Source organism: Mustela putorius, unplaced genomic scaffold (assembly GCF_011764305.1).
Source record: "Mustela putorius furo isolate JIRA1106 unplaced genomic scaffold, ASM1176430v1.1 tig00003850_pilon_pilon_pilon, whole genome shotgun sequence".
Taxonomy (NCBI): Eukaryota; Metazoa; Chordata; class Mammalia; order Carnivora; family Mustelidae; genus Mustela; species Mustela putorius.
Genome location: NW_025422002.1, coordinates 12,679,642 through 12,693,659, shown reverse-complemented (window position 1 = coordinate 12,693,659; position 14,018 = coordinate 12,679,642). Strand labels below are relative to the sequence as shown.

The 14,018-nt window shown below is 45.1% G+C and overlaps 1 protein-coding gene across 8 annotated transcripts in view; it reads left to right on the top strand.

The window, feature by feature from the left end:
- Nucleotides 1–14,018, top strand: part of RAF1 (Raf-1 proto-oncogene, serine/threonine kinase) — an 86,258-nt gene that overhangs the window by 71,071 nt on the left and 1,169 nt on the right. For all 8 annotated transcript variants that reach the window (XM_004738553.3, XM_004738555.3, XM_004738554.3 and 5 more), the window contains 9 exons: nucleotides 522–549; nucleotides 655–782; nucleotides 1,132–1,249; nucleotides 9,170–9,254; nucleotides 10,018–10,194; nucleotides 11,754–11,800; nucleotides 13,045–13,163; nucleotides 13,523–13,654; nucleotides 13,796–13,930. In XM_004738553.3, the coding sequence (XP_004738610.1) occupies nucleotides 522–549; nucleotides 655–782; nucleotides 1,132–1,249; nucleotides 9,170–9,254; nucleotides 10,018–10,194; nucleotides 11,754–11,800; nucleotides 13,045–13,163; nucleotides 13,523–13,654; nucleotides 13,796–13,930 (969 nt within the window). The remainder of the gene's footprint in view (nucleotides 1–521; nucleotides 550–654; nucleotides 783–1,131; nucleotides 1,250–9,169; nucleotides 9,255–10,017; nucleotides 10,195–11,753; nucleotides 11,801–13,044; nucleotides 13,164–13,522; nucleotides 13,655–13,795; nucleotides 13,931–14,018) is intronic.

Sequence of the window (14,018 nt, the reverse complement as noted above, 5' to 3'; positions counted from 1 at the left end):
TTATTGTCCTTCCAGCATTTCATGATTTTAGGCTTGGGTAGAGTTACGTAGTTACGGTGCTTCTGGTCAGTATGCCCTGAACTAGAAGAGTAGGAGTGAGCTTGCCACCTGATCGCCAAGTTCTGTTTTGTTTTGTTTTGCTTGAGCCTCAGTGGAGCAAGATCCTCAGTCATTGAAAAGATCTCAGCTGATAGTAACTTTGCTAGTGTTCTTGCATGAGTATCACTTTGCTATATGCATTGCTTTCTCCTGAGGAAAACAATGTAGTTTCCATTCCAAAAGAATGTGATATATGAAAAAGCTAACATCAGTTCTAATATTTGATGATAATCTTGGAGATAATTGACCACTGACATTTGGTAAAATTAATCAAAGGAAAGTTAAAGTATATAATTAGGCCTTTTGTATTTTAGAGATTTATAATCTACTTTGTTCCTGCAAATTCTCCTTTTCCCTTTTCCTTCCCCCAGAGAACATCTTTTCTGGTGCAGAAATTGACCAGCTTTCCTTTTCTGTTTCAGGATGCAATTCGAAGCCACAGTGAATCAGGTACTTGTCCAAAGTTTAGCAAATAATAATGGGCTTTTTCTCTTTATGCTGTGTATCTTCCGTTGGCTTATCCATGTGTGGATTCTGTTTGTCTTGTCTATTAAGCCTCACCTTCAGCCTTGTCCAGCAGCCCTAACAATCTGAGCCCAACAGGCTGGTCACAGCCCAAAACCCCTGTGCCAGCACAGAGAGAGCGGGCACCAGGATCTGGGACCCAGGAGAAAAACAAAATTGTGAGTATGGCTTACAGTACCTCCTATATTTTAGGATTTACTAAGAAAAAACTAATCAGAAATGGGAATACTTTTAGTGGGGGTTGGGGGGCTCTATTAAAAAAAAGTTAATGAAAGTTATTATAAATGTCTGCCATTTTTGGCATGCTTGTGTTAAAGAATTTGTTGGCTTATTGTAAGGCAGGGCACAGCTAAAATACAATTTTTTCAAAATACCAAAATTGGAATGACAGTGTCTTTCTCTAAAAGATAGGGGGATGTGTGGATTTGGGTTGTTCTTTTCTCTGACACCCTCCTTAAACAGATTTACCATTCCATGGAGTGTGTTAATGATCTCTGCTGGTTTCAGAGGCCTCGTGGACAGAGAGATTCAAGCTATTACTGGGAAATAGAAGCCAGCGAAGTGATGCTCTCCACTCGGATTGGGTCAGGCTCCTTTGGAACGGTGTATAAGGGCAAGTGGCACGGTATGTTGGGGGGCACTCCCTTTACTGCAAGGCCCAGAAAGGGCCAAGAAGGGGATACCATCAGTTCATTGTGCTGTGTGGTTCACAGTGGTGCTCTTCAGGGATACCTGATTACCTCTAAAGCTTGAACTTAATATCTCAGTGACCTTTCATAGCTTTCTTTTTAGATTTGGTGATGCTGCAGTTGATATGATATGGTTTCCAGGTGAACCTAGAAATTGATGAGGAAGAGTGAGCCCTCCAGTCAAGTCTCAGGAACTGATTAAATACAGGCTGCACGGGGGAGGTGTTTTCAGGTTCCTTAGAGGAGTAAGAGTCTGCTACTGTGAGGAGGGCATGGATTCTAGAAACCGAAAGCTGGAAAGAACCTGAGAGATTTGCATGTAGAAAACCGAGGTCCCAAGAGGGGAATGAACTAACATGCCCATAGTCAAATAGCTGGGCTCAGGACAGCCAGGAGCTTCATGAAGCAAGTTCTCTTGTACTGCCTTGGGTCAGTTGTGGGGAACCCCCATCAAGCAGGGAGCACGCAGACTTCATTCTTGAATCTATGTGGAATGTTAGTGTTCTTATTGTAATGGAAACACTTTGTCACTTGGAAGAAATGTACTATTTTAATACCTGTGGCCACAGTTTATGTATTTTGGCAACATAACATGATTTTTGGCAACATAACAGATTTTTAATGACTCTGGCTTTAGGATATTAGCAAATATTGGGAGTATTTTTTGGAAAATACTACATGTTCCCCAAAAGGCATCCTTCTAAATTCACATTTTAATGAAGCAAACAAAAACAAAACAAAACCTGAAAATGCCTAGGTATATTTCCATTTTGGATGGTTTCATGTTTGTCTTTATACAACAGGGGCAGAGATTGAGAGAGGATAAGAGCATCAAATGAACAGAGCATTAAAATCAAGATATTGAAAACTGAGAAAGACCTCCAGTCTTCTGAGTACCTTACATTATTAACATATGGATAGATGTCATAAATGGGCGATTCCCTTAGGAAAACAAAAAAAATTTTTTTAAACTATTGAAGTATGGTTGACCTACAGTGTTCTCTATTAGTTTCAAGTGTACAACATAGTGATTTGACAATCTTGTACATCATGTTCACCACACTAATTATAGCTGCCATCTCTGTGACGATGCAGTATTAATATTATTGACTGTATTCCTAATGCTGTAATTTTTATCTCTGTGACTTACTTATTTTATAACTGGAGGTTTGTACCTCTTGATCCCCCTCACCTGTTTGGCCCATTCCCCCATTTCCTGTGGCCACACCCTCCCCCCACCCACACCACCAGTTCTCTGTATTTGTGAGTCTGTTTGTGCCTTTCTTGTTGTTTGTTCACTTGTTTTATTTTTTAGATTCCATGTGTAGGTGGAATCATATGGTATTTTTATTTCACAGAATTATTTCATTTAGCATAATACCCTCTAGGGGGGTTCCTGGGTGACTCAGTGGGTTAAGCCTCTGCCTTCGGCTCAGGTCATGATCTCAGGGTTTTGGGACTGAGCCCCACAGGGAGCCTGCTTCCCCTTGTCTCTCTGCCTGCCTCTCTGACTGCTTGTGATCTCTCTCTTTGTCAAATAAATAAATAAAATCTTTAAAAAAAAAAAATGCCCTCTACGTCCATCCATTATGTTGTAAATGGCAAGATCTCTCTTTTTTTTAATGGCTGAGGAATGTTTCATTGTGTATATATATATCACATCTTTATTCATTAATGGCTGCACACTTAAGTTGCTTCCATGTCTTGGTTATTGTAAATAATGCTGCCGTGAATGTGGGGTGCAGATATCTTTTCAAGTTAGTGTTTTCGTCTTCTTTGGTAAATACCTAGCAGTATAATTACTGGATCTTATGGTAGTTCTATTTTTAATCTTTTGAGAAACTTCCATAGTTTTCCACAGTGGCTGCACCAGTTTACATACCTATAAACAGTGCACAGGGTTTCCTTTTATTCTACATCTTCTCCAACTCTTGTTATTTCTTGTCTTTTTGATACTAACCATTCTGACAGATGTGAGGGGATACTCAATTGTAGTTGTGAGTTTTGATCTACATTTCCCTGATAATAGGGATATTGAGCACCTTTTCATATACCTGTTTACCTTTTGTATATCTTCTTTGGGAAATGTCTATTTAGAACCTCTCTGTACATTTTTTTTTTTTTTAAGATTTCATTTATTTATGAGAGATCGCGAGAGAGGGAGCACAAGCATGAGGGAGCTGGAGAGGGAGGAGCAGGCCCACCCGCAGCGGGGAACCTGATGTGGGGCTCGATGCCAGGATCATGACCTGAGCCTAAGGCAGATGCTTAGCGACTGAGCCACCCCCTATGGCGCCCCCCCTGTCCATTTCTTTTTTTATTAAGATTTTATTTATTTGACAGAGATCACAAGTAGAGAGGCAGACAGAGAGAGAGAGAGAGGCTGGGGAAGTCGGCTCCCTGCTGAGCAGAGAGCCCCATGTGGGGCTTGATCCTAGGACCCTGAGATCATGACCTGAGCCGAAGGCAGAGGCTTAACCCACTGAGTCACCCAGGTGACCCTCTCTCTCCATTTTTTTTTTTTCTGTCCATTTTTAAATCAGATTGTCTTTTTGGTATTTCTTGAGATATATTTTGGATTTTAACTCCTTATAAATTATTTGCAAATACCTTCTCCCATTCTTTCTGTTTTTGTTGACAGTTTACTTGCTGTGCAAAAGCTTTTATTTAGTATTGTCCCATGGAAGGAGAATGCAATCTTGTGGGATTGAGTGCTTGTATCTGAGACAAGGCTGTTAGTAATTACAGGAGGTGGAGCAGTGCATATTGCTTTTAATGCTTCCATTAGGAGAATGTAATCATTTTAAAGAAAAGATTTATTTATTTATTTTAAAGAGTTGGGGGATGGGCAGAGGGTGAGAGAATCTCCAACAAACTCCTTGATCAGCAGGGAGCCTGATGTGGGGCTCAGTCCCACAACCCTGAGATTATGACCTGAGTTGGATGCTTAACCAGCTGAGACACCCAGGTGCCCCTGCACTTAATTTTTATACCACATTGTTAAAGCATCAGCTGAAAGCCAATAAGACCTAGTTAAGTTGTGCTCAAATTTAAGTTTCCTCTTGAGCATTCTTATTTGGGGAGGATTCGTAATTTTTCAAAGCATTAGTTATATTTGTCACAGTACTACCTGTGAGCTTGTGTTTTCTCTCAATTCTGTAAGCTTTTGGACTATGGTAAGGGGATATATTTGTTACAGTGTTACTTCCAGAAAGACTTCATTTAGACTGTAGATGACATGTCTAATACTTTTAAGATTATAGTCTTTTTTAAGTTTTGAAAGTCAAGAGGAACAAGGAGCAATGCACTCCTATGTAAGTCCCTCAGAAAGCAAGCCATGGTCTGCGAATGAAAAAATAAAACAGGAGGCCCAGGGAAACCATATTTCTGGATTGTTTGTGTTATACTTCTTTGTGTGTGTTTGTATGTGTGTTGTTGTTGTTGTTGCTGTTTTTCTGGTTCCTTATACAATATAATGTTCATTCAGTTTGTTAAAAATTACAGTTGTTTTAGTGATTTTTAAAATTTTTGATTCTGCCTAGAAGCTGTGAAAGTAGACCCGAGTATCTGAGCAGCCAAGATGGAGGCCTCGGATCCATGAACTAAAGCTTGCTTACTTTGTGTGAGAAACTGTCCTTGGGCTCACACACCGAGAGAGCATAAGTTTGGGATCTGATTTGCCAGCCTCTGCAAATGATAAACAACACATTAAAAGGGATGCAGATGGCAGTACTGATGGTAGCCGGAACCATCACTGACGGCATGAGGGGAAGGCAGCAAAGCCTTCGGTCTCGAGCTATTTAGTGTTGAGGCCACCAGCCTGGTGGATCCATGTCTGGGTCCCCATCCCAGCCTAGCGCTGAGGTTTATAACTTTTGAGTCAGTAAGAAGAGCAGGAGTGGTGTTCATTCTATTCTGTTCTAGAAAGCAGGGGTGTACCTAATATGTCTTAGATAACTCTAAATGTTTAAAACAAGAAATGGGTGTTTAAAAAAGGTAAAAACATTCCCAATTTACCAACTGATAATAGCTCTTCCTTCTTCAGTAGTAGCTGAATGAGATACTAGTATCCTACTAAAAACATGATAAAATCAATAGGAATGTCTTAACTTGTTTGTAGTATTTGGCTCTGACTTCACTGTTAAGGGAGAGTAAGAAGCTCTGGTGTTAGGAAAATAACCACTTTCTGCAGTTGTTCTGAGCTACCCTCTGTAACATGTTCCCTGGCCATTTACCTCGGTCATTTATATTACTTGCTAAAGGAAGGAAGTACCAGCCTTTATATGTTGTTAAGACTGCCAACTATAAGGGTGTGTGGATAATTCCAGAAGGGTAAGAAATGTTAATACAGTTTTCTAGTCATCTTTGAAACCTGTTCAAAAGAAGAGATTAGTAGGAAGCAGTATTACTAAATGTCTGTTGTGTTGAGTGGAGTGCTGGAGAGGTGGACTTGAATGGTGTATTTGGCCCTGAGGACTTCCAGGGCAGGTTGGAGATCAGCCCTTGTTGGAGGCCCAGACGACCATGCACTCCTGGGGGCCTCCAGCTGGGCACCGAGTCTCAGCTTCCCCACCAGAAACCAACTCCTGACCTGTGCTGCAAGCAGTAAGGTCCCTAGTACTCTGTGCCAGCGACTGTCCACATAGACTACTCCGGGGCTTCAGACAGCTTGTCTGTTCATAACAGTCCTTGCTGATGGTTGTACCATAGAATTCATTTATTTCTTTATCTGGTGTTTTCTGAACATGCCTTTAGTTCCAAGCATTCCTCTAGGGGCTATGAATGAAGCAGCAAACCAAACAGATAAACATTCTCTTACAGTGCTTCTATTCTGGTGGGGACAGTAACCGAGCAAAGTGTAAAGTGTGTAATAGGGCTAACGAGAAGAAAATGGAGGAAAAAAAAGTATGGAGCGGCAGGCCCCGTGGCCAGTTTGGGTGGGTTAATAGGGAGGACTCTGCTGGGGGAGTAGCACTTCCATGAGGCTCGGGATGCGCAGATAGCAGCAACCAGGGGTTTGAGGTGGTCCACTTGCCTGTTTAAGGAACTTCTGGAAGCTAATAGGATTAAGGTCCAGGCATGGGGAGTTGTAGGGTCTTGTAAAGACGATGGAAATCTGTAGGTCCCAGATTATGCAAGACCTTCGGGAGGCTTGGCGAGCCTTGGCCTAAAATTCAGAATACCGGGGAGCTTATTACTGGAGAACTCTTTCTAGTTCAGAGGAGTCCTGCCAATATAAAACCGTTCGTTCTTTATTGGAGTTGAAATCCATTTTCTATAATGTTTGCCCGTTGCTCCTAGCAGACTGAATTCCTGTTATGGCAATGCTTGGAGTATTTGCATGAAATTGAAGGAAAGCTATAGTATGCAGTCTCAAGTTTCAGTAAAAAATTGCATATAATCTCTTATCTTAACTGCAGACCGTGAGCTGGCAGGCAGGATGGGTCCTTGTAGGTGCCACGGAGGCTCTGTCCTTGGTTTGACCATGTTCAGTCTTCCCACCAGTGACTTGCGTGAAGGCATAGGTGTGGACAGCGGATGCCTTACATGGAGCCGTAGTGCAGATTTGAGTAATAGGATTTAGAAAGATGAGAGGATATGAAGTGGCTCTGGTGATGGAACAATATGAACTCTAAAGAGGGACAGTAAGTCCTGCTCACTCTGCCAGAAAGTAGAGGCTGGAGGTGGAGGATATTCATCGGACTGCAAGGTCAGAGTGAGTCACCATAAGTGGGCTTTGGCTGCTGGTGAGTCTTCTGAACTTTGAGGTTACATTATGATCAGGTCCAAAATGGGTGACACAGAAGGTGAGTTCAGTGACAGCTGGAGTGGACTCCTGGGAGAGCTGTAGAAAAGGGTCCCAAAGAGCAGCCCTTCTGAGGGCCCATCCATCGTCTCCCCAAGCATTCCTCTGCCCGCCCTGGCCTATCCCTTTAAAGCCCTGCCTAGTGCCTAGGCCACCAGCATTGTACTTTTCTCCACCCTCCGTTGACTACCATGTCAGATCAGCCCACCCTCCTGAGGTTTCTTGCCTCCACCCCTCCTTTCTGTCACCAGTGTCGCCACTATTGGCTATATCTACAGAAGGGATGCAAGGCTCTTGGGGCAGGACCCTCCTGGCTTCTGTCCTAGTCTGTAGGGGCCCAGATCACACACTAGAGTTCCCTAAAGATAGCTCATGTTTCCTTCATTCCCCCTTACCTTACCTTTGTTCCTGGTGCAGATGTCCCATTTGGTTAAATTCTTCCCTTGGCTTATATCCCATTTGTTTCAGAAAGCCTTTCTATATCCTCTCTGCAAACAGATTGGCTCTCCTCTCTGTCCCCCACCCCCAGCATTCTTATCTTGGCTCAGACTGCTCCAGAATGAGCAACTCTGCAGGAGACTCTTACCCTCCTGCTCAGTCAGAAGGAACCTTACTTAGGTGGGGCTGCATGGGTTTACCAGCTCCATCTTCCGAGATAGAAGGCAGCTCTGGGCCCTCTGTAAATGCACGTGCTGGTGAATTGGATGAGCTCCTGCCATTAAGTGGGGACTTTACCTTTAGATGATATAACCAGAGACCATGGGGCAACAGTTTGGTATCTGTCATAAGAACCATCTCTTTGCCAGTTGGTTCTCAAGTGAGGTGAGGAATGCTCCCCCAGAGGCTGCAAGGGGGTGTGTTTGATAAGGGGAAGAATTCCATTACCTCCAAGGTGCCGTCAGCCAACTTTGATTGATTCTCAAAGTCTGTGTTCCAGTAAAATTCACTTGCCAAGAAAATCTGAGGTCCTTCTAGGGCTTTGTGTAATTTATTATAATTACTATTCAAAATACAGTGTAGAGACACTTGCAAGTGGCTTCTAAATCAGTAGCACACATAAAGTAGAATCAGTCTCTGGATGTTTCTAAGGTTACGTAATGAGCTCACAGTGTGACAGTTTTGTCGGTATGGAAGTTAGAAGGGCGGCCATTGGAGTCAGACTGGGATTCTGATCCCGGCTCCCGCACTTCTGGCTTTAGGCTGTATGATCTTGGGCAGTGACTGAGCTTTTGTGCTGCCTTTGAAATGAGGGTAACAGTACTTAAGTCACAGGACAGCTAGGAGGACTGAAGGTGATAACGCTGTGCCAGGGCTTAGTAACCAATGAATCACTAGGATTACTTCTTTGAGGTATTAAAGACAGAGAAGCTTAATTTTAGTATTCTCTTTGAATTTGTAAAAGGCACCATCTTAGGTCTCCCTAAAATGTGGCTGCTGAGGGGCGCCTGGGTGGCTCAGATGGTTAAGCGTCTGCCTCCGGGTCAGATCATAATCCTGGGATCAGGGCCCGCTGCAGGCTCCTTGCTCAGCAGAGAGCCTGCTTCTCCCTCTCCCTGCTACTCCATCTTTCCCCCCCCCGCTTGTGCTCTCTCTGCCAAATGAATAAAATCTTAAAAAAAAAATTCGAAACAAACTAACAAAAAAATGTGACGGCTGAGTTTGGTATCAGTTGCTTGCTAAATGGCCTGTCTCCTGGCCCCAAAGACCGGGTGTCTGCTGGCCTCCCTGTGTCTGCCACTGCCACCCTCACAGGCCCAGCTTCGACCATTCACATCACAAGTGACCTCACTGCTGGGGAGGCCAGGCTTCATAGGAAGAGTTGAAAGCAAACCTGTTCAGGGCCCGTGTGGTGGTATTTGAAGGATAATAGTATAATATATCACTTTTTTCAGCCACTCGGACAATTTAGAAATTTGTGTTTTTGTCCCATTTGTGTAGGTAATGTGATACCTGAATAAGTGATTCACTATCTTTCTCAAAACTAGGGTATGTGAAAAGCAACAAAATAAGGTCATTCAACTGATTGCACTGACTACAAACTAATTTGCAGGAGATGTTGCAGTAAAAATCCTAAAGGTTGTCGACCCCACACCAGAGCAGTTCCAGGCCTTCAGGAACGAGGTGGCTGTGCTCCGGTGAGTAGGGTGCAGGCTGTCCAGCCTCCCCGGAGCGGCAGGGGGTGGGCATGGCTGGTGGGGCAGAAGCTGCTGAGGAGGTGGGCTGCAGCGCATGTGCACCTGTCTCTGAGGGCCTACGGCTGGCATGGGTGCTTAGTGTTCAGTGCGGAGTCCTGTGGCTAGAAGTCCTTCCTTGTAAGTGAAAGGGTGTGGAAAGTTTCCTCCAGCTCACCTGGTTGTCAAACCTCTAGAAGGGCCGCTTGTGGTGAGCACAGATCCCCTTCTGCTCCTCCAGGCCTCTGGGCCCAGGTTCTGCTCTGGGTTGTGGTTTGAGATATAGAGAAATAGGTTCTATTTTCACCTTTCTTTCCAAGAGCTCTTTGTATGGCCAGTTTGCCTTATTCTGGAAGACCTTCAGCTTCGAAGTCCTTCAGTCATTATTTAGACTTGTAGGAATGTCATTATTTAGACTTGTTAGAATGATGACAGACTGCACAGATTAGGGGTCCGTGACCCCTGTGGGAGGAATCATGTGTGTATGCTAATTGGAGAGAATGTCCTCTCTCTCAAGGGCAGCACTGTGGTGAATAACAGCGGGGTTCTTTTGTCACAACACCCAACTTAATGATCAGCAATTTTGCATGTTTGCTTGGCCAGCCACCCAGATTGTAAGCATGGTGGCGTCAAGGACACACAGGACCCAGCATCAGTGGGAAAGCAGAGTAGATCTCTATTTTGCAGCAGCTGAAGATTCAGAGCCTTTTTCCTCCTGTCCCCCTAGCAAAACACGGCACGTGAACATCCTGCTCTTCATGGGGTACATGACAAAGGACAACCTGGCGATTGTGACCCAGTGGTGTGAAGGCAGCAGCCTCTACAAACACCTGCATGTCCAGGAGACTAAATTCCAGATGTTCCAGTTGATTGACATCGCCCGCCAGACTGCTCAGGGAATGGAGTGAGTAGATGGCTTGCTGGCTAGAAAGTCTGGGGTGCAGACATCAACTGCCTTACTTTTGGCCAAGACACATAATCTGACGTCAGGACCTAGTTTAGGAAAAATCCAAGTCTGCTATGTGGTTTCTGTGATACTGTTGCATAGCTGGAAAGGAAGCCTCCGGAGTGAGCTGAAGGAGTGAGAACTCAAGGTAGCTTGTCCAGGCTCAGGCCGCCCGCCTTGGGGCTTTAGATTGGGGTTCGAGCCAGTGCTCTCAGAATTTACCCAGACGCTGAAGAGTGTATTGTGGGATTTAGACCTCCTGCCTGGACAGCCATGGCCCTGCCCACTGTGGGAATGCATGCTCTGAGGCATGGCCCACCGGCAAGCGCACTTGCTTTGCAGGAGGGACTGAGCAGATGGTTTTCCATAATCTGTTTTTCTTTTGGAGCATGCTTAAAAGTCCTCCCGAGCACCTGCACGTGAAACCACCCAAAAGGGGTGTGTGTGGTGTGGTGTATGAGTCACACTTTTCCTCTGAGGTACCTCTTACATGGAAGATTGGGAGTTCCTCATAGCCCCGCATGTCTGAAGGTATAAGCTAAATCTGTGCTTGCAAATGCTATGTAAACTCTCACTTTCTCCTTTTAAAATTCTTATGGAATTTACTTTCTATACACTTCAAGAAATAACTAGCCAGGGGTGCCTGGGTAGCTCGGTTGGTTAAGTGCCTTTGGTTCATGATCCCAGGGGTCCTGGGATCGAGTCCCACCTCAGGCTCTCTGCTCAACGGGGAGTCTGGTTCTCTCTCTGTCCCCGCCCCCTGCTCCTGCTCCATTTCAAATAAATAAATAGTCTTAAAAAAAGGAATAGAATTACTTTATAGAAAAAAATTATGGATATACTCCACATACTATACAATTAACCCCTTAAATGCATGCACCTTAGTGATTTTTAATATATTCACAGAGTTGGGCACACATCTATCTCCACGATCTAATTTTAGAACATTTGTCATGATGGAAGACGAGATAGGGGTGCCTGAGTGGCTCAGTCGGTCGAGGGTCTGACTCTTCATTTCAGCTCAGGTCATGATCTTGGGGTCCTGGCATTGAGCCCCATGTCCGGTTCTACACTCAGCACGGAGTCTGCTTGTCTTCCCTCTGCTCCTCCCCATGCTTGTTCACTTGAGCTTTCTCAAACAGAAAGATAATGAGGTCTCTTGTGTCTAGCTCAACTTTGCATAACGGGCTTGGCATGTGTCAGTACCTCATTCTTTGCTGTAGCTGAATAACACTCCGCAGTATGGGCAGGCCACATTCTACTTACGCGTTCATTAGTGGGTGGACATTTGGGTTGTCAGCATTACTGTTTGAGTAGGAGAGATGCTTCAGTCACTGTCGCCTAACCTCCAGGCAAGGCACGATGTGGCCTAGCCTGTATCAGTGCCCAGCCAGTCCCCACCTGTAGCCCCTTACCAGGCAACAGGTGCTCGGTGGCTTCCTTCCTAGCCGAAATTTGAAGCTATTTCTACCCATGTCCCTCAGACTGTTTTTAATAGATTTATTTTCCCTTCACAGCTATTTGCATGCAAAGAACATCATCCACAGAGACATGAAATCCAACAGTATCCTTTGATGGTTGCTTTCGTTTGCTCAGTTCTAAATTTAGAAAAACAGAAGGGAGACTTTTTAAAGTTTATCCCAGCAAATGTGACTTTGGAAAGATTTCCACAAGAGTTGAGATACATGTTTGGCTTATGGTTGAAAGTTTTATTATGCTCTTCATTACTAAATGTAAGTTGGAGGGATGGAGCTTTTGTCTTGCATGTTTATTTCTAGCGTGTGGACAGTGTGTATCTGGTCAGAAAGTGGCTGCAGGCCAGATGTTTCAAGATCGTTGAAGTGATTACTGAAAATTGTTTCTTCAGTGAACAGAAGTCGTTTCTTTAGAGGTCACTGTTGGAACCAACCCTTCCTCTTTCTGAGACTGTGTTCCTATAGAAGGGCACTGAAGACGACGAGTGCTTGTACTCTAGGGCAGGAAATGTAACCCTTGTGCATGTGCCTCCTGCCTGCAGCCAAGAAGAGCGTGGATGGCATTACAGCCCTTTTCTGCTTCTTGGCCAGTGAGAGGAGCCACAGTTGGGTTGAGTCAGATTGTGGGATGTGGCCTATTTGAGCCACATGTCTGAAGTATGGGATATGTTTTAGTGATGGGTTTTTGGGAGTGACACATCCCAGCATGAGTAGACCCTGTAGATTTGAAGGAGGTATGCGTTACTGCCTTGGCGGATCCCAAGTCAGCCTTAAAGTGTTTGACTTCTTTATCCAGAAATGAGGTGAGTTTGGTCTTGATCTGAAGTCACCAAGCAGTACCTATTCTACTGAGAAATCCCTTAGGACAGTGTTCAGTGCTCAGTGAGGGATATGCCATTTTGTTCTTCACATTTTAGTCATTTGAGGGCACAAAGCAGGCAGAACAAATGTAAGCCATCACAGGCCAGGCCTGCCTCCAAGCAGCAGCAGATGGCAGCCTTAGAAGTCTTGGGGTTTAAGACTCTTGTTTCATGGGAAGGTCACAAGGCCAGGGACCTGGCACCTAGATGTGGAAACAGGGAAGGGCAGCACGGGGAAACTGCCTTACTTTTGGCCGAGCCATATAATCGGACACTCTGAGCAACTGCTGCTTGCCTCCTGGAGGAAGGGGCCTTTCAGAAGGACTTTTTAAAACTTTAGAAATCTAAGCAAACCAGAGAAGGCTGGGGACAGACAGGAGGCAGAGACACGCTATGCTCTGAAGACCTTTGGGAAGTGTTTCAAAATTAAGTTCACTATTCTTCTGAAACCACAGTCCTTAACAAGCATTGAGATATATTTCTCCACGAAGGCCTGACGGTGAAAATTGGAGATTTTGGTTTGGCAACAGTAAAGTCGCGCTGGAGTGGTTCTCAGCAAGTTGAACAACCCACTGGCTCTGTCCTGTGGATGGTGAGCAGGCGAGGGTCCCACTGGCAGGGTGCAGGGGAGAAGGGGTGCCCTGAAGATCTGTGTGCAGACTCAGAGCATTTGACATTTCCCCAGTACCCAGATGCCTCATTGAGGCCTTCAGTGACATCAGGCAGCCGGAGGCAAATGTGAGCTTTCTGAAAGCTGGTGACCAAAGCCATGCTAAGGCATAGGTGCTGGGGCTGAGGCTAGGCTTCCTGAATCTGTGTTAGCTGAGCCTGAGCGGGCCAGAAGTATAAACTGAGGAAAGGGCTCTCATGCCCAGCAGGAGGGGACAGGCCTGGTGCCTGGATGCCTGTGGGGCCCAGATGGTGGTGAATGAATGCATTCTGTCCTTGTAGGCCCCTGAGGTGATCCGAATGCAGGATAACAACCCGTTCAGCTTCCAGTCTGATGTCTACTCCTACGGCATTGTGCTCTATGAGCTCATGACAGGGGAGCTTCCTTACTCCCACATCAATAACCGTGATCAGGTATGTGCCCTGGTGCAGACAGGCTGGACAGGGCTGTGGAAGCCCCTGGGCCTCCTGCAGTTTGAGCAGCAGGAAGGATAGAAGTTGCTGCTGTCACTGTTGTTCCTCCACCTAGTCCCTCAACTGTTTGCTTCCTCTTAGATCATCTTCATGGTGGGCCGAGGGTATGCCTCCCCAGACCTCAGTAAGCTATATAAGAACTGCCCCAAAGCAATGAAGAGGCTTGTAGCCGACTGTGTGAAGAAGGTTAAGGAAGAGAGGCCTCTTTTTCCCCAGGTAAGACTTGGCTCAAGGGTATAGGAATGGATTCAAGTAGGAGTTCCTAAATAGAAATGAGGAGGGAGGTGGGCTCATGTTCTCCACC